General features: G+C 41.9%; 1 protein-coding gene across 20 annotated transcripts in view; it reads right to left on the bottom strand.

Annotated features, from left to right (window-relative positions):
• Positions 1–23491, bottom strand: part of TRIM9 (tripartite motif containing 9) — a 122983-nt gene that overhangs the window by 49364 nt on the left and 50128 nt on the right. For 16 of the 20 annotated variants that reach the window (XM_068963613.1, XM_068963618.1, XM_068963615.1 and 13 more), the window contains exons 2-3: positions 6572–6667; positions 4039–4161 (exon numbers count right to left, since the gene is read on the bottom strand). The exons of 3 other annotated variants lie outside the window; for them this stretch is intronic. In XM_068963613.1, the coding sequence (XP_068819714.1) occupies positions 4039–4161; positions 6572–6667 (219 nt within the window). The remainder of the gene's footprint in view (positions 1–4038; positions 4162–6571; positions 6668–23491) is intronic. One more of the 20 variants, XM_068963625.1, reaches the window with a different exon arrangement.

The following is a 23491-nucleotide window of genomic DNA, read 5'->3' as shown; positions in this document are numbered from 1 at the left end:
ACTGGCCATGGGGTCCCTGCAATGCGTTACAGCTGTCCCTGAATCATCTCCGCCTGCACCACAGCGTAGCCTAGGCGGGTGGCTTTCATGCCCCTCTGCACTTTTTGATTCGGATAAACGATGTTTGTTCAGTCCTGGCTCCCCACATCTATCCAGATCGCTGCCCTTACGTCTCTCCCATAGAGAAAACCAGGAGTCACCACTATAGTCACCCTATGACTTAACACAAACTGTTAACCGTGTTCTGTTTAAAGATGTCAGGGAAGCATCTGCCGTGCTTCACAAAAGAGATGCCCTTTAAGGAAAAAGTTAAAACTTTATGGCTACACATTAAAATGGCTGGTCCACTATCAGAGGGAAAATCCCAGCTGTCCAGCTCATTACCCATAGACAGCTGTGAGTTTACTTTGGATATTCTCTGTGGTACAAATGACATCTTAAGTTCCACTATAACAATAAAGGTTCTGGGTTTCTGAAGGGTGCGAAAACGAAGGGCTGTAGTGATCATCTTTTTAGTAATGTCAGAGCAGGTGATGGAAACAGAAAGCATCCGTTGGTCCCTATGACTAACTGCATAGAGCAAGACTAGGGTGCATAGTGCCGCCAACCTCTTCTTCCCTCATAGCCTGGCCACTTCCTGCAGGTGAGAATGCACACCACCATCAACACATGTCTCCCAAAGTCTGGGCTCCTCCAGTGCCTGCTTTTCCATGATGCTCTCTGTGACCCCTTCAGCTGGAAGTAACTTCGCCCTTCTCACAGCTCTAATGACATGCACAGCCTTCTCTTGGAAACTCGCTCTCTATCTGTGCTGGAGCCATTTGTGGGTGTGACTGATATCCACAGGAGTGTTGCTGATGCTGCTGCTAAGTCGCTTGAGTTGTGTCCGACGGTGCGACCCCATAGATGGCAGCCCACCAGGCTCTCCCGTCCCTGGGATTCCCCAGGCAAGAACACTGGAGTGGGTTGCCATGTCCTTCTCCAATGCATGAAAGTGAAAAGTGAAAGTGAAGTCGCTCAGTCATGTCTACCTCTTAGCGACCCCATGGACTGCTGCCTACCAGGCTCCTCCGTCCATGGGATTTTCCAGGCAAGAGTACTGGAGTGGGGTGCCATTGTCTTCTCCCATCCACAGGACTGGAAGCCCCTAATTCTGAGTCACCTTCGTGTCATTCTTCCCCTGCCCCTGAGCCCAGCACTCGGCTCCTAGCAGGTGTGCATTAGGTAGGTGCTGGCTAACTGGGAACAGGATTAGGCATGTCCCCACATGTCTTGTCTCTACACTGTACTACCAGCTGTAGGGTGCCACAGTCCAGAATCTGGACTCTGAAGCCAGGTTAACAGGACAGGAATTCTGGGTCCCAGGACCAGTTCTCAATAGCACGGTGCCATGGTTTCCTCAATAGCAGTAATAATGACCTCCCAGAGGAACAGAGGAGTTGATCGCTATAACGCAACTTGTACAGTGCTGCTGCAAAGCAAGTATCCCCAAATGTTAGCTCTTACTGCTACGAAAGCCAGGGCTTGGTCACCAAGGATGCTCATTCTGTGTTGCTACCTGGTTAACTACAGAATCACAGACCACAGTACTTCTAGATTTTAATTCGGATAAAAAATGGTGACTTCAGAAGAATCTTTCATTCAAGCCTCATCTGACTATCTTAGATGAACAGGCTTATGGCTTTAAATCCATCCCCCAGGCTGTTACAGCTAAATGTACAAGGTTAACATCCACATAGCACAGCCTTCAGAAAACGTTTTTTTCTGAAGTATCTTTAATACTGCCTTACTTATCTCTCTCACATTTTAGGAATGACTATGTATGTTACCATGAAACACAATCCCATGGTCCTTTATAGAATTCAAAAGAAAATAACTTGATCATAGACACTAAGGGACAGGAGCCTGGAAACTGACAAGCTAGAGAAAATCATTCAAGTAAAACTTGGCCTCATTCAGTACTTTATGAGACAAGTACCACACAGGTCACTGGAAGGGGCGGGGAGGCTCCTGAGGAGAGCCCAGTGCTGCCTCCATTACCTGAAGTTCAGCGTGAAGCCTTCATGGGGCTGGGGTTGTTGTGATGACCCTTGGGGGCTTGTGTTCATTCTAAGACAAGCCTGAGAGGGTCTTCCAGTTAGATTCATTATCAGGAAACAGCGACTGCCTCCCTGGAAGGAGCAGTAAGATCCCTAGTCTTGGTGCACTGTTCAAGCCCATGAACTAAGGCTCTCTCAATGTTCACTCACTGGGTACTTTTCTTTCCTAACTTCTGGTTCAGATTCCAACTTCAAGACATGCAATTTTCCTACAAAGAATCTGCTAAGCCTCTCCATGATGCAACTGCTCTGTTTTGTCACATCAGGAACATTCAAAGGGACATGGCCCTGATACAGCACCAGCGAGGTCAGGCCGGCCAACATGGCCCCATACAGCACCAGCGAGGTCAGGCTGGCCAAATTCACTGTAGGCCCAGCTCTCATGAGTCCATTCTGGCTTGGACCCCACAATCACAGCTCAGCCTCCTGTCTGCCTCCATGACACATGCAAATTCAGAGTGAAGGTAGGTAAGTCACAAAGGCAGTGGAGAAAGGTATCTATTCCAGCGACACTGCCCTGGCTTTGGGGAAGGCAAGAAGCCTGTATGTGGATCGAGACGTGTACTGGGGAACTGCGGGTTAGGAGCAGCAGAGGAGGGAACCTAAAGAAGGAAACTAGTGTTGGGGTTTCCCTTGCCTTTGGATAGAACTGTTAAGCTTCCTTGGGGAAATACTTCTCTTTTCATGCTGCCTGGCTTCCCATCTTCACAGTGGAGTTCTCTGGATCCTGAGTCTTGGAGCATGGTGGGCACAGATTAAGGACTGGGGACTTCACTGCTCAGGACTTAGCATTGCCATTTGCTGCCCGTCTTGATGAGGTCTCATGCCCCAGATAGAAACTGGTTTCTTGCCTTATTTCTAGTAAACATGAACTGGGCACTGGCCCAGTCACCAAGTTTTAGCCCCAAATCTTGTAATGTCTGTTCTCTTAGTTTTTCATTTTGAAACTCTCCCTTGGTTCTCCTACTGGAATCCCACACTTTTAGAAATGGGACCTCCTCTTTTTCTCCAGGGACTAAAGCCTGTTCCAAGCCTGCTGGGGATATCTGCTACTTCCTGGGCTCCTCACCAGCCACCAGCTCCTCCAAGGCTGTGTCCACTCTCAGCTGTACAGTATTGAAGCTCCCTGACGCTGGTTGCCTGACCCCAGCAGAGAACCTAAGGTCAGACCTCACTTCTGCCTCCACCCCAACCACAGGCCAACACGGCACACTACCCACCCACCACCTGCGGGCAGCCACCCTGAAGCTTGCTGGGCATGCATGTGCTCCTGCTGGCTACTTCTTGCTTCCTTCTGCTGGGTGGTGCCCATCTACGTCTATCCAGCCTGCTCTCACGTGTTGTTGCCCTGCTCCAAGGGGGCAATAGATGGGGAAGCAGATGTCTCCGGGAGGACCAGTCCTCCTGCCAATAGGACCCCAGACCTGTGATCAACTGATTCACTGTGTGATGACCAAAGTCTGTACAGCTGTTCAGTTACACAGTTTGCTTCAGAAGTGAAGACAAATCTTGTTTGTTTTCTGACAAGTACAGATTCCATTTCCCAATTCAAAAATACATTTGCCTCTGCATCATCATTCTGTTTAAAATTTCAACCCCCATCCCGAGTATTCTCTATCCATTTCTCCTTATTTTTTCTTAGCATGTTTTATGAACATACTGGATATTCTGCTTACTTATCTTGCCTTCTGTTTATTCCTTCTGGTAGAATATAAGCCCCATGAGAGCAGGGATTTCAATTTGTTTATTATGTATGTACCCAGGGCAATTTCTGGCCTAGAAAAGTCACTCAATGAGTATCAGTGATGTAAAGAAAGGAGTGAGCACCGAGTGAAGAGGTATGCCTGCTCCTCATTGGCTACCCAAGGCTGTGGGCACTCAGCTGTCCGTCATACCCCAGAAGCCTGGCCTCCCGCCCCCCACAGGGTGCAGCGCTCACCTTTAGCTTATGCTCGTGCTCCTTGTTGACACGGGCAAGCAGCTGGGCTTTCCTCCTGTTGAGGGCGTCAATGAGGGCATCACATTGCGCCACCAGGCAGGCCTCGAACTCCACGCTGTTCTCCTGCGTGAGAGAGCACAGTGTTCAGCAGCAAAGTGACCGGGTGCCTCGGGCTGCCAGAGACAGCAGAGCCCCAGTCCATTTGTGGGGGGAAGGCCCTGCTGAAGGGAAGGAAGAGGAGCCCTGCCCACAGTGCACACATGCATTTTGTAAATAACAAAATAAATTTTATTCTGCAGTGGTAGTGTTTCACTTTAGATTCAAAGAGGTAAATGTTACTTAATACATTTGTTTTTATCAAGAGGAAATCATCTCTGCAATTTGAATTATATCAAGTAAAATAAAGTTTTAGTGTGTAGAGTTGAACATGAATTGTTTTGAGAGCTGGTATATGGCCAGCTGTGCAGGGTGGAAGGTGGCATTCAGAAAGGCTGGTTGCCGGAGGGAGTTGGGTATTGTTGAGGCATGAGAGTGAAAGAATCACTGAATTTACAGGCAGAAAGAAGAAAGCAGATGGCAATGGTCTTCAATATTAAACAATAATACAAAGACAATAGAAGTTTAGACGAATAGTCATGGGCAAAACACTTGCTCCTTTCATTAAAAAAAGCAGGTAATAAGTGCAGGTAGGCAGTGAAGAATCACTGGTATATGAAACAGGCATCAGCCTGCTGTGAAAGTCAGCTTGTTGGAGAACAGTAACCATGCTCTAAATGGATCATAACTTTCCATGATGTTTAAACTGAATGTTTGATCTAAATTTTTTTTTTACGTGCGTGTGCAGTCGCTCAGTCATGTCCAACAGAGTGACCCTTTATACCGAAGCCTGCCAGACTCCTCTGTTCATGGGATTTTTCAGGCAAGAATACTGGAGTGGGTTTCCATTTTCCTCCTCCAGGGGATCTTCTGGACCCAGGGATCGAACCTGATCTTCTGTGTCTCCTTTACTGCAGGCAGGTTCTTTATCCACTGAGCCATGCTACAGACATTTTTAAAAGCAATTCTCTCATTAAATTATAAGCATTCATTAGAGGTAATCCTTTCAATAAGTTATATATGTAGCTATGATTCTCAAACCATTATCTGGAAAACAATTATAATTTACAGCCAATGAGAGCTAAATACTTGTTACATGTACAGTAACAGCACTGAAAACATAGTACTCAACTGAGTAAGCTGTAAAATTTGGGGGGTTAGAAATGAAGGAACAGCTTAGCCTATCAAATTTAAATTAATTCTCAGTCATTCAGAACTGTGTCTCCTAATATAAGTATTAGTAGTTAGGCATTAGGTCACTGTTTCAAATGCAAGGTCTTCTTTGTATAAGGCATGCATTTACAACTGCTTGAGCAATCACTTCTACAAATATTAAGTTTTGGCTTTCATAGTAATTTGCTTTCAAGTTCTCACAGAAGATCCCTGGAAATCATCACTGCAGAGCTCTCTAACCAAGCAGGTTATTATTGGTAGGGAGGGGGAAGCTTTTTCAGTAAAGGCTCTGATAGAGTAAAAGAAAGCTCTGCTCTAACGAAGAGGTGACGTGCAGGGGTGAGCCTGGGGCTGCACGCTTTATGCCAGCAGGAGCAAAGAAGGGACCAATTGATAAACTTTGTTGTTTTGGAAACCAGAAGGAAATATACAACTGTTAGCTTGCACGTCAACACAGGGCAAAAAAAATCAGTGTGAGGGGCTCTAGAAGGCTGGCTTACATTTAAAAAGCCATTTCTGCCTTGACATTGGTTAGATATTAACTCAGAAAGTCAAGCTACTGGAGGCCAGTGCTCAGGTTATTTCTGTGAGGCAAACCTGAAAATGTAAGAACATTAAACAGTGCAGAAGGTCATTATTTTAGCATTTCATGCAATTTAATGGTTTCTCCCCTTCAGCTCTGGTAGGGAGTTCACAGGCTCTCAAATGCCAAGTGATTTGTTGGTTACTGTGTCCACATAAAGCAATCTGAAATTATAGTTACCATGGGATCATGGTTGAAAAACATTTAAGTATCTAGGTAGAGGAGAAGCATTATTATGGGATAGGAAGGAAGGAAAGAAAGACATAAAAAAGAGAAAATGTGACCTGTTTGTTACTATTAGATAAGATATAATTTTTGCAAGGTGCTTTGGGAACATATAGATTTAGAAAACTCAACAATAATGACTGAATTCACAAAGAAATAGATGTCTTTCGGAATGCATGGCAGCAAAGAATTAGGAGCTCAGTGTGGAAACAGGGGTTATGTCCTTGGCTTGTTGGGGAAATGTAACCATCTTGAGAAGGGGTATATTTGAAGTTGGTCTGTATGTGTGTTTGCATGTATTAGAACAGAAAGAGCAGAAAAAAAAATACGTAGGAAATTTCCTAGGAAACATAAAAATAAAAGATAAGACAAGGAAACACCCCACTCCCAACCCCAGGTACACAGTTAACATCTTAGCACGTGGGCTTTGCTTTCTGCCTTGGTTGCTGCCAATACCTGGATCTGCTGGACCATGTTGCGCAGCTGCACCAGGAACTCCTTGGCTTCCTTGGCCCTGTCTGACAGCCCGTTCAGTGCCTGGGAGAGCTGGCTCTGCAGAGACAAAGAAGGAAACCATAGAGCGCTCATCGCAGAAGGCAGCCACACAGAGTGGTTTTCATCCAAGAGCCCTCACCCTTTCGGATTCCTCTTGTCTCAGCCGGGCCACTGAGTCAACACCTGTAACCTGAAGATTCTGGTAATAACAGCATCCTGACTCCTTCCAGAGGCCCCTGAAGAGTGTTTCCTCTGAGGCAGTGAAAACTTCTGGCTGTTGTAGTCAAAGGCCCTTACCAGATATCTGCCTAGAAGTCCCTCATCTTATTAATTACTTAATTAATTCAATAATGGTTTATTTAACTTTAAATAAAAAAAATAGTGATGCAGGTGATCTGATACTTATCAACACTATTTAGCCCAAAGTGCTACTGGGATGAAAGCGGAAAGAATGAAGAGTTAACAGGATGAGAGAAGGAAGGGTGAGAGCACCTGTGATGCCCGGGGTCACTTATATGTAATGGGGAATACAAAGGGCAGGACGAGGCTCCTTCTCATCAACCTTCTCCCAAGCACAGTCCACCCCACCTCCTCTCCACACACGCCTTCTAAAGCAAGGTGTACTTCTTCCTTTCCACACCGCACAGGGGACCCACAGCTGCTTGATGAGATCTAAGTGGAAGCTGGCTGGAGGCTGGAGGGTTGAGAAAGCTTCTGCTTTTCTGCTAACATGGGACCAGTGTGGCTGGTGCAGCCTCTTCTCTTTTGCTCCCAACTTTATGGCAGATGCTTTGGGACTCTCAAGAAGCGAAGATCAACATGGGAAGGGAGGATGGTGAAAGGAGACAGTGCCAGGTTCCATCAGCATCTTTTAGCATCTTACCGAACACCTGAAGTCTCCTACCACCAGGCCTCTTGTTATGTGGGGGCAAGTTACCTCCTATAGTTTAATCCTTATACAGGAGCTCACTATTACTTGCAGTCATTACCACTGTACTTGATACAAAATTCCTTCCCTAGCAGCTGGGGCAACATCCCTCCTGGAAATTATAAACTCCTTTCCCCACATTACCTTCTTTGAAAATGAATGCCTTTTCTCCTCCTTGCTAACATGATGCATTATCCACTCATCTTTTTAGTAAAAGGGTAGAATCTTAAAATTGTATTTCTTGGTTGTATGACAGTTTTTTGCTTATACGTGCATGACTAAATAGGAAGTCAGTCACTGACTCTCTTTAAAAATGTGCATGCTGCATGCCACTGTGGGGTGGGAGAGCACAGGCTTCAGAAGGGTTCAGATACTGTCCTTCCCTAAGCATGACCTTGAGAAAGTGACCTCTGTCAGAGTTACTCCAGTGGAAAAAGTAGGAAAAATAATGTTTAGTGGTTGGATTATTGTGAGGGCTGAGTACATTCATCAATGTGATGGCTCCTGCTAACAAAGAATCATGGTAAGGGAAACCACTCCAAACTCATAAATGGTGCCAGTGACTGGCTGTTCATATCTCACACATAGCTCTACCTCATCCATAAATAAGGATACTATGGTTTTTGGTTCTGTGGGCATTGCATGAGGGGTTGTATATAAGCCAAGAACCCTGCTGGCACATGGTGCATGCTTAATAAATGTTGGCTGTTATTAACTCTTATTCATCTGTTCCTTCCTGCCCATAACCCTCTGTGGACTGACTAGGGTGGGATTTGCAGGGCAGATTCCTGGAACAGGATCTGTTGGAGGATACCCTCATTGCTTTTACTTTGATTGAGGTACTTAGACTCCAGGAGTCTAAACCAAGACAGCCTAGGAAGAAAAGGAACAAAGTGAGCTTACAGTTGCTGAAAGGGCTACTCAGTAATTGAATACTAGGTCCCAGCTGCACTATGCGCTGTGCTGTGCTTAATCGTGTCTCACTCTTTGCATCTCCATGGACTGTAGCCTGCCAGACTCCTCTGTCCATGCGAATTCTCCAAGCAGGAATACTGGACTGGGTTGCCATGCCCTCTTCCAGGGGATCTTACAACCCAGGGATTGAACCCAGGTCTCCTGCACTGTAAGCTGATTCTTTTATCATCTGAGCCACCAGGGAAGCCCACGAATACTGGAGTGGCTATCCCTTCTCCAGGGGATTTTCCTGGCCCAGGAATCGAACTGGGATCTCCTGCACTGCAGATAGATTCTTTACCAGTAGAGCTACCAGGGAAGCCCCAGCTACACTATAACTCGGGGTAAAAAATTTCTTCTCAAGAACTTTTTCAGGAGCCCAGGAGATGAAGAGAGTCTCATTTGGAACAGAGGGCAATAGAATGACAATCATATTCTAAAGGAGACATTATGTTATTGTGACTTTAGAATTCATATTCCCTCTTTTGCTGAATGAGTCAGAGTTTGCTGGGCTACCACAGTTTTCTTCCCCCTTTATTGCAACCTATGCCTTAGTTATCACATTTGGAGGTTTGAGTAGAGGGTCAAATTCATTCAACTACACAAAGCTAGAGCCACCTGGTTTCTTACAGTCCAGCCTTGTAATTCAAGGCGTCTGTATAATATAAGTCAGACCCAATGCCCAATAAGAATTGTTGATCAGGTGCTGGTATATACATAGAAAAAAATTATACTATACTACAAAATTATACTATAGTAGACAAAGAGTCAAAAATGACAGAATGATCTGTTTGTTTCCAAGGCAAACCATTCAATATCATGGTAATCCAAGCCTATGCCCCAACCAGTAACACTGAAGAAGCTGAAGTTGAACAGTTCTAAGAAGACCTACAAGACCTTTTAGAACTAACACCCAAAAAAGATGTCCTTTTCATTATAGGGGACTGGAATGCAAAAGTAGCAAGTCAAGAAACACCTAGAGTAACAGGCAAATTTGGCCTTGGAGTACAGAATGAAGCAGGGTAAAGGCTAACAGAGTTTAGCCAAGAGAACACACTGGTCATAGCAAACACCCTCTTCCAACAACACAAGAGAAGACTCTAAACATGGACATCACCAGATGGTCAACACTGAAATCAGATTGATTATATTCTTTGCAGCCAAAGATGGAGAAGCTCTATACAGTCAACAAAAACAAGACTGGGAGCTGACTGTGGCTCAGATCATGAACTCCTTATTGCCAAATTCAGACTTAAATTGAAGAAAGTAGGGAAAACCACTAGACCATTCAGGTTTGACCTAAACCAAATCCCTTATGATTATACAGTGGAAGTTAGAAATAGATTTAAGGGACTAGATCTGATAGACAGAGTGATGAACTATGGACAAAGGTTCATGACATTGTATAGGAGACAGGGATCAAGACCATCGCCATGGAAAAGAAATGCAAAAAAGCAAAATGGCTGTCTGGGGAGGCCTTACAAATAGCTGTGAAAAGAAGAGAAGTGAAAAGCAAAGGAGAAAAGGAAAGAAATAAGCATCTGAATGCAGAGTTCCAAAGATTAGCAAGGAGAGATAAGAAAGCCTTCCTCAGTGATCTATGCAAAGAAATAGAGGAAAACAATAGAATGGGAAAGACTAGAGATCTCTTCAAGAAAATTAGAGATACCAAGGGAACATTTCATGCAAAGATGGGCTTGATAAAGGACAGAAATGGTGTGGACCTAACAGAAGCAGAAGATATTAAGAAGAGGTGCAAGAATACACAGAAGAACTGTACAAAAAAGATCTTCATGACCCAGATAATCACGATGGTGTGATCACTCACCTAGAGCCAGACATCCTGGAATGTGAAGTCAAGTGGGCCTTAGAAAGCATCACTATGAACAAAGCTAGTGGAGGTGATGGCATTCCAGTTGAGCTGTTTCAAATCCTGAAAGATGATGCTGTAAAGTGCTGCACTCAATATGCCAGCTAACTTGGAAAACTCAGCAGTGGCCACTGGGCTGGAAAATGTCAGTTTTCATTCCAATCCCAAGAAAGGGCAATGCCAAAGAATGCTCAAATTACCTCACAATTGCACTCATCTCACACGCTAGTAAAGTAATGCTCAAAACTCTCCAAGCCAGGCTTCAGCAATACATGAACCGTGAACTTCCAGATGTTCAAGCTGGTTTTAGAAAAGGCAGAGGAACCAGAGATCAAATTGCCAACATCTGCTGGATCATGGAAAAAGCAAAAGAGTTCCAGAAAAACATCTATTTCTGCTTTACTGACTATGCCAAAGCCTTTGACTGTGTGGATCACAATAAACTGTGGAAAATTCTGAAAGAGATGGGAATACCAGACCACCTGACCTGCCTCTTGAGAAACCTATATGCAGATCAGGAAGCAACAGTTAGAACTGGACATGGAACAACAGACTGGTTCCAAATAGGAAAAGGAGTACGTCAAGGCTGTATATTGCCACCCTGCTTATTTAACTTATATGCAGAGTACATCATGAGAACGCTGGGCTGGAAGAAGCACCAGCTGGAATCAAGATTGCCGGGAGAAATATCAATAACCTCAGATATGCAGATGACACCACCTTTATGGCAGAAAGTGAAGAGGAACTAAAAAGCCTCTTGATGAAAGTGAAAGAGGAGAGTGAAAAAGTTGGCTTAAAGCTCAAAATTCAGAAAACGAAGATCATGGCATCTGGTCCCATCACTTCATGGGAAATAGATGGGGAAACAGTGGAAACAGGGTCAGACTTTATTTTTTGGGGCTCCAAAATCACTGCAGATGGTGATTGCAGCCATGAAATTAAAAGATGCTTACTCCTTGGAAGGAAAGTTATGACCAACCTAGATGGCATATTAAAAAGCAGAGATACTACTTTGCCAACAAAGGTCCATCTAGTCAAGGCTATGGTTTTTCCAGTGGTCATGTATGGATGTGAGAGTTGGACTGTGAAGAAAGCTTCTGCTGCTGCTGTTGCTAAGTCGCTTTAGTTGTGTCCGACTCTGTGCGACCCCATAGACGGCAGCCCAAAGGCTCCCCTGTCCCTGGGATTCTCCAGGCAAGAACACTGGAGTGGGTTGCCATTTCCTTCTCCAATGCATGAAAGTGAAAAGTGAAAGTGAAGTCACTCAGTCGTGTCCTACTCTTAGCGACCCCATGGACCGCAGCCTACCAGGCTCCTCCATCCATGGGATTTTCCAGGCAAGAGTACTTGAGTTGGGTTGCCAGAAGAAAGCTGAGCGCTAAAGAATTGATGCTTTTGAACTGTGGTGTTGGAGAGGACTGTTGAGAGTCCCTTGGTCTACTAGGAAATCCAAACAGTCCATTTTAAAGGAGATCAGTCCTGGTGTTCATTGGTAGGACTGATGGAAAAGCTGAAACTCTAGCACTTTGGCCACCTCATGCAAAGAGTTGACTCACTGGAAAAGACTCTGATGCTGGGTAGGATTAGGGGCAGGAGGAGAGGGGGATAACAGAGGATGAGATGGCTGGATGGCATTACTGACTCAACTGACATGAGTTTGAGTGAACTCTGGGAGTTGGTGATGGACAGGGATGCCTGGCGTGCTGTGATTCATGGGGTCGCAGAGAGTCGGACAAGACTGAGCGACTGAAGTGGACTGAACTGAGAGAAAGAGTGTTGGCCTCACCGACTCCCTGGATTTTATATAGCAAAGCAGTATGCAAGCGGCAAAACTCGATTTTTTTTGCAGATTTCCTCCCTTTGTGTCTGTATTTAGGCCTTGTTTCTGGCTAATGATTGTTCTGGTATTTGATAAACAACTGCATTATAAGATAAATATCTAGAAACCCTTCTCTTAAGCTTTGCCACCTTGTAGAAATGGAGCAGCAGACAATGAAAAATCCTGGAAACTATTTATCACCAGAAAATGCTCTTCTTCTACGGATTTAAATGTGTGTTGCTTTTATAGGACAGTCTTCTGATCATATTTATAAGCCACATCTGATGTGAAAGAACATTATTATTTATTTATTTTGTTTACCAGGAGCATTTGAATTCCTGCTATATGCTACTAGAGATGTTCTGTACTCAGGACCACAGAGCAGCCCTGTAAATTTATACCAGAACAGAGAAGATGGAAATATTTAGTGTGTGTTTTCGGCTGTATATGTAGCCATCAGAAGCTGTCTGTAATGCCTACGCAATAACATTCTGATGTCGTGGATATTTGTTTTCTCATTTACTGAAAAGGTATCATGATTAGAAAGTGAATGGGAGTGTGAAAATGATGTAGCCAAAGAAGCACTGACAGATCTCCAGTCCAGAGCTCTGAGCATGCTTGGAACAACCAAGATTGCCCAGAAAGATGCCAAGTTGTTCCGAGCTTGGAGGAGAGAGACAAAGAACTCCACCCCTTTTCTCCTTCTCTCCTGCTTTCCCCCTCCAACTCCTCCTCTGACTGGCTCGCCTAGCCTCCCAAAGGAGTATATGCTAAGAGAGATCTGAGCGCAACCTGGGAGCCCTGTGGAGCATGTTTCAGAACCACAATCACTTAGGCTCAGGAACCAGGTAATGAATTCAGTGCATGCGCCCAGCTGCCAAGCTTTCCCAGACAGAAAACCACGTCTTCATTCCTTTTCCTGCCGTGAACATTATTCATCTGTCATTTCCCCCCTCAGCTTATTAATACTATGAATACTAGATGGAGACAAATTAGAACAAATGAAAGGATACTCCCTAGCTGTCTAGGATCTGAAACTACAAGCCCAAGATGGGTCACAAAGAGTCAATCAAGAATCATACAAAATAGGTGAGGTGGCAAACAGGCAAAGGCAGCTTGGTGGCCCCCAAAACAACCTTACTCCTTCCCTGGGCACCTCTGACATAGTGCACCCTTCTGCAGACTGTGGCCTAGCCTCCTGCTTCCTGGGTACCAAGGTCAACACAAAACACAGAAATGAGGATCAATGGAATACTCTTCTGAAGGAGAGTACTCCCTCCCAGAAAGTAACAATTTTTCTTGAAGAATACTGATTTTTGAGTCTTACTATATCATTGATATTATATAATTAAAAAGTAAAAACAAGAAACTCAAATGTTGTCAACATATTGGTCATTTCTTAAATACCAGGGACTTTGATGAGCACTTTTAACAGATGTCCTATTCAACTCCAATCACTCCCCTGCCAGTTTGCAGAGGCTCAGAGGTCTGGATACTCCTGAGTTAAGGTTTTGCCACTCACATATGGAAGAGCCAGAACCCCATGGTTGGAACTGGCTGGGACCCTCTTGCCTTTGATTTGAGAACAATCCCTAAAGGTCATCCCAGCCCCAGAACTCCCTGCAGGAATTGGTGGAGGCCCCTGCAGGTCAACTCCTCCCTCTGCTCAGTTCTGGTCATCTCACTTCCTTGTAGATGGATCTATGGAGATCACTGGGCAACTAACCATCCCTATTCAACTCTCCGAATCTGTGTCCAGGGCATTCCATCTAATAAACAATTTTCTAGCCTTCAGTTTCTTCATCTGCAATATGTGGTTAATAGCAGTATCTGTATCATAGGACGGGGGAGACTGGTGAGACTTATGTACTATATAAAGTTCTATGCAACACCTGGCATATTGTAATCATTTAATAAGTAGTAAGTTTTACAATGAGAAATGTGTTAAAACACACATACATAAGTCATTAAAATACTTAGGCATGTCACATGTCCCAGTTTGGGGTGTGGTCAGTTACAGTTGTCCAGACAGCGGGGTGTATTGTAGCACTCACAGTTGTTTGTTCCTTGCCATAGGACTTGGGGGACCTCCTGTAGGTGGAGCATGTGTCCTGCCTGTGTCCCTGCCCTATTGGCACCCTTGGCCATGTGATTTACTTTAAACCTGAAGAGGCCTTGTGTTTTCCTGCTAGCTTTTTTCCTCTTCCTCTTTGCTACACAGATCCAGGGGTGCACTGATAAACTGGGCCTCATAAAACAAAAACAACAAATGAAGTTTGATTTGTAGTGTCTGCCAATTCCCACGGTTCATATACATAGTTGATTTTAGGTCACCAACATGGCATCACTGAACAGAGCTGGGGAGAGATGTGCATCATCGACTCCTTAGAGCTGGGGCTGTTATGAGCCAGGTCAGAATGCCACAGGGCATATCCCACACGGTGGCTGGGGGCCTTAGAAAGAAGATATGTAGAATGGAACTTGAGACTCCTTCCCATGATATAATATGAGCAAGAAATCAACCTTTGGTTTATAAGCCACTGAGATTCGGGGACTTGTTTGTTACTGTAGCAAAACTAACTAATACAGATAGCAATTATAATTTTCCATTCATGATTTTAATTTAATCAACCTCCCATTTTTAGCATGGACCAGTCACAGTGACTCATGCCAGGAAAATTATGATAAAGGAGACAAATCCCTCCCGCAAGGAACTGTCACTGCATTGCAAATACCACCATTCTGATCTTAATAATATCACATTTAAAAGTTCTCTCCCATAGGCTTTCTAATGAAGCAGAGGAAGACTAGAATATTCTAATGACTAACAACATAAATGTAGCCTCTCCACTTATGAGGGAAAATGAAAAGCATCTGCTTTCCTAGCAAGACTCAGCCAGTTCTGGCCAGAGTTTGAATTTCAGAGATAATCTACACGGACTGTATCCACCAAACTTCAAATATTTCTCAATCTTAGACAGAAAACTCTCAAAATGGAGATGCAAATCAACATGGCAGGTTTTTTTCAGCAATGAAATAGAGGAGCCATTTTTTGCCTCAGAGCAGAGCAAAAAAATTGTTGCCTCACCCCAACGTTCACAGTTTCTTGGTGGAAATTGATTTGCTACATCTCTATGGTTTTTGCTTAGAGTGCTGGAAGCCGTGAAAGAATTCATGCAGCAACTGCTGTGACTGAAGGCTTGAAACTTTAATAAAGTGGCAGGCACACAGGCTGGAAGGTCAACACCACTCTGCTCAAGACTGAGCAAGCCTTTCTATGGATATTCTAACCCACCACAGGCGTGTTGTCAGGCAGTTACTAGGTATTTACACCCGAGGATCAAAAATATGCCTTCCTTGGCCTAAGTTTTTGTACAAATATTGGATTTTACATCCTGGAGATGGATTATAGGACAGATCTCCTTTGTGCGTGTGTTGCCTTTTCTCCTAGGTAAATTCGAGGGCCCCAAACAGCAGACTCTGAGTCCTTTTCTAGAAAGCTGTATGGATCCCCCAGCTGTCTTCACATTCACACTGTTCTGTTGTGTTCTTCCAAATGGTGTTACAGCATTCTGCTTTGTCTGATACTACCAGGGAACAGCTGAAGCAAAACAGATTGAGATCTGTAAGTTTTCAGTTCTTAATAGTATTTAAATGTTCCAGATAGAAACTCTCAGTTCTATAATTAGGACTTTTCACTAAGCAGTTTAAAACATGGTCTTAGAAATATATATGAAAAGGTAAAAAAAAAAAGCACTAAACTATTTTTCATATAGAAATGCTTTGTGCTTTTCAGAGACTGAATTGTTAGGTGCTCAAAAGAGGAATGACTTATTCTTTCAAGTTTCTTGGCAAGAGTAAGACTTTTATTTGTTTTAAGAAATAACTTTTCCCACCTTATTTTAAAGGCAGAACATGTTCATTTCACAAAAATAAGAAAGAAAAATCAGAAAATTAAGAGACTTAGAAGAAGAAAAGAAAAACTTCAGTCTCACCAGAGACACATTACTTATTAATAGCCTTGATAATGAACCCTTGGTGTTTATCTTTTAAAATTTTGTATACCCTTATAATTAAATATGTATGTCTCCATACAGTGTATTGAAGAAGGCAATGGCACCCCACTCCAATACTCTTGCCTGGATAATCCCATGGATGGAGGAGCCTGGTAGGCTGCAGTCCATGGGGTTGCTAAGAGTTGGACACAACTGAGCGACTTCACTTTCACTTTTCACTTTCATGCATTGGAGAAGGAGATGGCAACCCACTCCAGTGTTCTTGCCTGGAGAATCCCAGGGACGGGGGAGTCTGGTGGGCTGCCGTCTATGGGGTTGCACAGAGTAGGACATGACTGAAGCGACTTGGCAGCAGTAGCAGCAGCAGCATACAGTGTATATCAACAAAATGGACATCAGGTTATATACTCACTGATGTCTTGAAATCTGTCCTTTTCATTTAATATGATATAAATATTTTTCCATCTGACTAAGTGCTCTACTGCACATCTGACTAATAGCTAAATAACACTAATCGCTAAAAAACACTCTGGTAACATTTACTACATGGCAGGCAAAGCTTTATACATCTTAACTCATCTTTTTTCACAAAACAGCCCAGCAAAAGTAGATACAATATTATCCATATTTTTAATAGGTGAGAGAATGAAGGCAAGGGAGGTTAATTGTCCAATATCATAAATTTGCTAAGAAGCAGAGCAGGGATTCAAACCTAGGAAGCCCGCAGCCAGAATCTGTGCTATTCACTGATAACTGTAGCATAACCCAGGGTGTAGGCACATCACAATTTATTTAAAGAATCTCCTATTTTAGCCTATTTAGTTTGTCTCCATCTTGTTGCAAAGAGCTAAATGAAATTCGTACAGGAACTATGTGAATACCTTCTTGATTATTCCCATTTCCAAAAGTGAAACTGCTTGATCTGCAAACTTTCCTAGAGAGTTTTAAAAATCATGTTATCAAAATGTCCCTTTATGTGATCATCTAACTTACACTCCTGCTGAAGGTGATACATAGGTAGATATTCTTGCCTATATATCTCACTCCAAACATTATCATTTGTATTTACCTTTGTGATCTGGTAGGCAAAGAATGGAATCTAATTTTTTTAACCTGCATTTTAAAATTACCAGGATGGATGGGTGAGTTTTTTTTTTCTTCAAAAGCTTCTTATTGATATTTTCCTACTTAAGGGGCAAGTTCCCACCAGTATTATTTGTGAAGCCCTTAGTAGAGGTCCTAACCTATGGGGTGCTACCTAAGTGTGTATTACATAAACTAGTTTTTTTCCACTGCTGATGACTAGACAAGGCTGGCCTCACTGCACGTATTTGCTTACCTAGAAAGCCTTAGAGATCCAAAACTGGACAGTGATCTGGAAAATTCAGGTGGGCCAGTGAACAGGAAGTGAAATCATAGATTGTTATTAATAACTTGAGTAGATTATGGTCAGAATGTCTGATTCATAAGACCTCTACTGTTTTACATGTATAATTATTATTTTGTGGACAGATACAAGTACATGATAGCTTCTGGTAAACATGCAATGAGCGTAAGAGAAGAATATACTTTCTTTTTGTGGGAGAGAATACATATAATACAAAAATGATATGTAATATAAAATTTTGTAACATATTTGTAAACACAATTTAACTCATTAATTGCATTATTCAGATATCCTAAATTTTTGTTATTTGTCTCCTTGGACTGCAAGGAGATCCAACCAGTCCATTCTGAAGGAGATCAGCCCTGAGATTTCTTTGGAAGGAATGATGCTAAAGCTGAAACTCCAGTACTTTGGCCACCTCATGCGAAGAGTTGACTCATTGGAAAAGACTGTGATGTTGGGAGGGGTTGGGGGCAGGAGGAGAAGGGAACGACAGAGGATGAGATGGCTGGATGGCATCACTGACTCGATGGACGTGAATCTGAGTGAACTCCGGGAGTTGGTAATGGACAGGGAGGCCTGGCGTGCTGCAGTTCATGGGGTCGCAAAGAGTCGGGCACGACTGAGCGACTGAACTGAACTGCACTGACTTACAGTATTCTAAAACAAACAAGTAATCAAATTTCCCACAAAGGTTGTCTTTGATCCCATTCTCCTTTAGTTTTGCTTTCTGAATTTGTGGCTCTGTTGTTTGTTAAATCATATTTATACCTTTTAACATTAGAGCTTATCCTTCTATGTTTCACTTAGTTCTTTTGATCTTGAATTCCATTTCATCTGATATTGCTATATTTATACCCTCCTCTCTCTCATACAACTTTGCTCCTTTTTTATTTCAAAACTATATTTGTTTTTAACTCAATCTGATTTTTTCCCACTGTCATTGGGAAATTTGAGCTATTTACATTTACTGTATTAATTGACATAGTTGGCTTTATTCCACCAATATTATTTATATTTCTATTTGTTATAATCTATTTTTCCTTTTTAAAAAATTTGTGGCTTTATCACATTTCTTTTAATATCTTAATCCCACTCACCAATTAATTTGGATGGTTTGCTGTGCTTTTCCATGTTACCTTCCCATCTTGTCATCACATGTCAACCTACATTTGTCCATTACTGAGTAGAAATTAACTAATAACTTTGATTCACCTTTCCTACTACAGTCCCCCAAATGCTTCGCTTAATGTATCTCTCAGAAATTAAGAAATGCCATTCTAAAAACCCTTGGATGAAACTGATAATTGAAACAGAATTTATAAATTATATAGATAGGAGAAATAGTTTGTAAAACTATATTACATTTAAAAATATGATTATTTGGAAGAGGTAGGAAACCCTAATACTGATTATAATAAAGTTCCTACTAGAAATTCTATTCTTAGATGGAACTTGGAAAACCAGCAACATTTTTTCCCTTTTCCCTATCCTGACCTCCTAGACCCAGAATAGAATCTTTTCCATCTCTAATACACTTTCAAAGGTAAGTCACAGTGGTGGCCAGACCATAAAGGAAAGAAAAGGCTTTTTTTGCACGTAAGTGCTTATATAAGGATGGCTTGGGCAGCTGTTCTTATGTTCTGAACATTCAATGATTTCAGTGTCTTTTTTCCCTAGTATTACAAGTTGCATGGCAGGATGCAGCAGTCTCTATCTCTTTTTAAACTTTTTTTTTACAACGTCAAAGAATAGCTAAGCTAAGCAAGCCTATAAATGAGGTTGAAATCACAAGTTTGCTTTAAATGTTACTGGTAAACAAATACAACTGGTGGCATTCCCATCTGCTCTTCAGCCTTTGTGACCCTTTGGGAGGAATAAAAGCCACCCTGTGACATCTATACCACTGAGCAGCATTGGGGAATGTTCACTCCAGGGGAGTACCTGTGCCTCGTAGTGTCACTGAGAGCAGGGCTCAGCCACCAGATTCCAGGTGAGCTGGTTTAATCTGTGGATATCAATTCTATTTCTTGATGTTGTAGGCAGAATAATGGCTCCTTGAATGTCCATACCCAAACCCTTGAAACCTGGGTTATCTTACCTCACATGGCGAAAAGAACTCGGCAGATGGGATTAAGGTTTTGGACCTTGATTCTAAGAGATCATCCTAGATTATCTTGCTGAACCAGCCTAATCACACAAGTCCTAAAAAGTAGAGGATCTTCTGGGCTACAGTCAATGAGCCAGTTGTGACTATAGAAGAATCAGGTGTATCTTTCTCCTTCAACCTGTTATGATCATCAGTTTATAAGTACCCTGAAGTCTCAGCGCACCTGAACTTTTACTTATCTTGGAAAATCTACATTTCCCAATGGGGTCATTGGGAGGTTGGGAAATATTAATCATGACATCTGAATTTTTATTCTGACCATAGGACCCCATGACAACATTGAGGCAGATATTAACACAGCTTCTTTAACAAGCTTCTTTAGAAGAAAGAGTGCACAAGGAGAGACCACTGCACATCCACTGGACTGGCAAAACTAGGTGCTGATGAGGATGAGAGCCTCACACGTGCTATTGAAAATTACATGGCAAAACCACCTGGGAAACCGGTGCTTTCTAGGAAAGTTATAAGATACCCGACATGACAGCATATGTCTACAAAGACTTAGATAAAAATGTTCATAGCAGCTTTATTTATAACAGCCTCAAGTTGGAAACTGCCCAAATGTCTATCAACAGTAACATGGATAAATAAATTCTGTATATTCATACAATAGAACACTGCTTAGCAATGAATACATTCAAGCTAATGATATACATGAAACATAAATGAGTTTAAAACATTATGTTGATTAAAAGAAGTGAGACAAAAAGATACATATAGTCATTTATGCAAAATTCAAGAACAGAAAGAAATAATCTATGATGATGGAAGTCAGGAAAATAGTGACCTTGGTAGGTAGGAAGATTGGAAAATTGTTTTGTGAAATTCTCTGAGGGAAGATTATGTTCTATACCTTGATCTGGGTATTATATACATATATATATATATATATATATATATATATACACACACACATATGTATTAATAGATGTAAAAATTATAAATATAAAATATAAATATAAAAAATTCATTGAGCTATAAATTTAAGGTTTGTATATTTTACTGGAGAAATTTTATGCTTTTTATTTTTAAATGAATTTTTTCCCCCAAGGATAAATCTTGTATATAATTAATCTGTTTTCTAAGACCCCATGATGTGGGATAACTTTTTTTTTCCTAAAAACAATTTAGTGTTTTTTCAGATGACCTTATTTGTTTTTCAACTGAATCTCTGAATTTAAATACATATCTATCAAATCCTCAAGAATCTTATAACTGACTACTAAAAATATTTCACTCAATTATCTGTAATACTTGATATTGGGAGCTGTTGCTGCCTTGGATGAAGACTGTCATCTCTCAGCCTTGCCTCTGACCATGTTGTCATTTCTCTTCTGTTGCAGATACCCAGCAGCACCTGAAATCTAGCCACATGGCATCCACTAACTCTGGTGTGTATATCCACTCACAATGATGCCACTTTAATTTAAAAGATGTATCTGGTTTGATAGATAGTAAGGTCCTACTGTATAGCACAGGAAGCTAAATTCTGATAGTTCCTCTGATAAATCATAATGGAAAAGACTGTAAAAAGGAATACATATATATGTATAACTGAATCACTTTGCTGTACAGCACAAATTAACACAACTGTACTTCAATAAAAAATAAAAAGATGTGTCTGGTTGAAGGTCCTTTAAGAGGAAATGTGTGCCTAATCTGAAAAGTGGTAATTTCTTAGAGGGAGCAGGGATGACTGGGGCTATGGAGCAAAAAATGGAACGGCTTACACCATCTCTGCTGGTATCTCCACCAACCCTCAGAAATGTTCTGTCCTTTTAGGAAGGCACAAATACCGTAAGGCTTGAAATACACACGTTCTTTCTGGTCAACTTACGATGCTATAAGTTTGTAGGAATAAGAATTTGTGAACAGACATGCTTGGTTTGACTATGAATTTGAGATGTACACGATCCTCTCATTTTGATGACAAACCCACATATTACTTCTCTGACATTCTTAACATTTAACTTATAAAGCTTAAATACAAAGAAATTGAATTATCCTTAACATAACTACCATGGCTTCAATTATTCTGGAACAAACTAAAACACAATCTTACTGTTCTAATAAATGATCCTTGTCATTGGCAAGAGAGAAACTCTTTGGGTTATCTTAAATAGCTTCTAAAACATACTTTGGTTGTTTCCTCCCAGTACTGAAAGGTTTGTTAGGATCCAGTATAGGTCAATTTTCCATCCAAAGTAAAATCAATAGTGATCATCGATACTGTTCAGAAAAATAGATTTAAGCCATGTCTGATTTCTTTTCACCCTTTTCCTCGGCATCTTTGTCAATCCATCTCCAGGCAAGTGAATTGAAGCTCCAGCCTAGTGAAATGGGAATGGTTTCCATGACAACAGATTTTTGCTCTGTTAGTTAGAATCTAAGATTTGACTCCCACAGAAAGAAATCTCACTATGGGAATTGGTTGATTTTATAAACGACTAAATAACTGTGCAATCATTTCCAATGAAAAGTTTGTTAAAAGCTTGTGCGAGCAAGGATGGGTTATGTGAGGTGACTGCTGAATCTGCCACTGGCATCACACAGACAGAGCAACGTGCACGGAAAAACCTATTCAGAGCTGCAGTTTGCTCCATTCTGTACCCGCCAAGTGTGGGCTGCACAGCCTGGCCCTCCTGTGAATTTCAATGATGTTTTCATCTGAGGTAGAGGGAACAGATTTGAGAGCACCTCACAGCAAATGACAAGTGTTCACCTCCAAATGTCTTTCCTCTTTTTCCCAGAAACTATTAGTTCCCTGAAAAGAAGAGATTTCCAGAGCTGTTCTTAAGTATGATATGAATTTAATTGCTTATTATCTATTTCTCTGTTAAAATTAGGTGCTGCTTTTGTCTAAGAATACGCTTTTCTCTTTTACCGTGATTTCCCCTTCTTAGTAAAATCATTTTATCAATTAAAAATAACTTAAATATATTACTTATTATATATATTAGAAATATAAAGAAACATTCTCAGGTTTTAAATTTTTATTTCAATACTTAACATGACATTATGTGTTTCAAATAAGGTTTTATAAACATATTTCCTAATAGCGTTTATATAAATCATAATGGTTAATTCTGATTTGTAAGAAAAAATTATTATCAGTCTCATTACTCACTCAGTCTTGTCTGATTCTTTGTGACCCTCAGGCTCCTCTGTCCAAGGGAATTTTCAGCCAAGAATACTGGAGTGGGTTGCCATTTTCCTCCTCCAGGGGACTATCCTGACCTAGGGATTGAACTCATGTCTCCTGTTGCAGGAGGATTCTTTACCTGCTGAGCCATGGGCGAGGCAGTATGTAATTAACAAAGTGAATTTCATTCCTGAGCCCCCTAAGTCACATTTCCTTCTGAACACAGGGACTTAGTGCTGGAGCAGCAAGTTCTGTTGGAGTGAGGTGGTGTCCTCAGCATAGAACTGAAGAGGGAATGGGTATGTGACGTTGAATAAGGATGCTGATTGTTCAAGACTGCGATGAGAACCCTCTGCAGAGTGAGAATTTGATAGCTTAATCAACCCCTCTCTCCCCAGCCTGTGATGCACGATGCTAAGCGGGCTGGTTTTCAAACGCCATTGAAAGTATCCTATCGCGATTCCTCAGTGCCCCACCTTGTCACTGTCCCCACCCAGCAGAAGACAGCTATGGCTAAATCTGGTAAAGTCTGCCTCTCTGTGTTGTGCAGCTTCCTTGTCCCCCTAGTCTATCCCCTGATGCCACAACTTCTCCT

The sequence above is a fragment of the Capricornis sumatraensis genome, chromosome 2 (genome assembly GCF_032405125.1).
Source record: "Capricornis sumatraensis isolate serow.1 chromosome 2, serow.2, whole genome shotgun sequence".
Lineage (NCBI taxonomy): Eukaryota > Metazoa > Chordata > Mammalia > Artiodactyla > Bovidae > Capricornis > Capricornis sumatraensis.
Note: the sequence above shows the minus strand (reverse complement) of the source record. Positions and strands in the feature narration are given on the sequence as shown.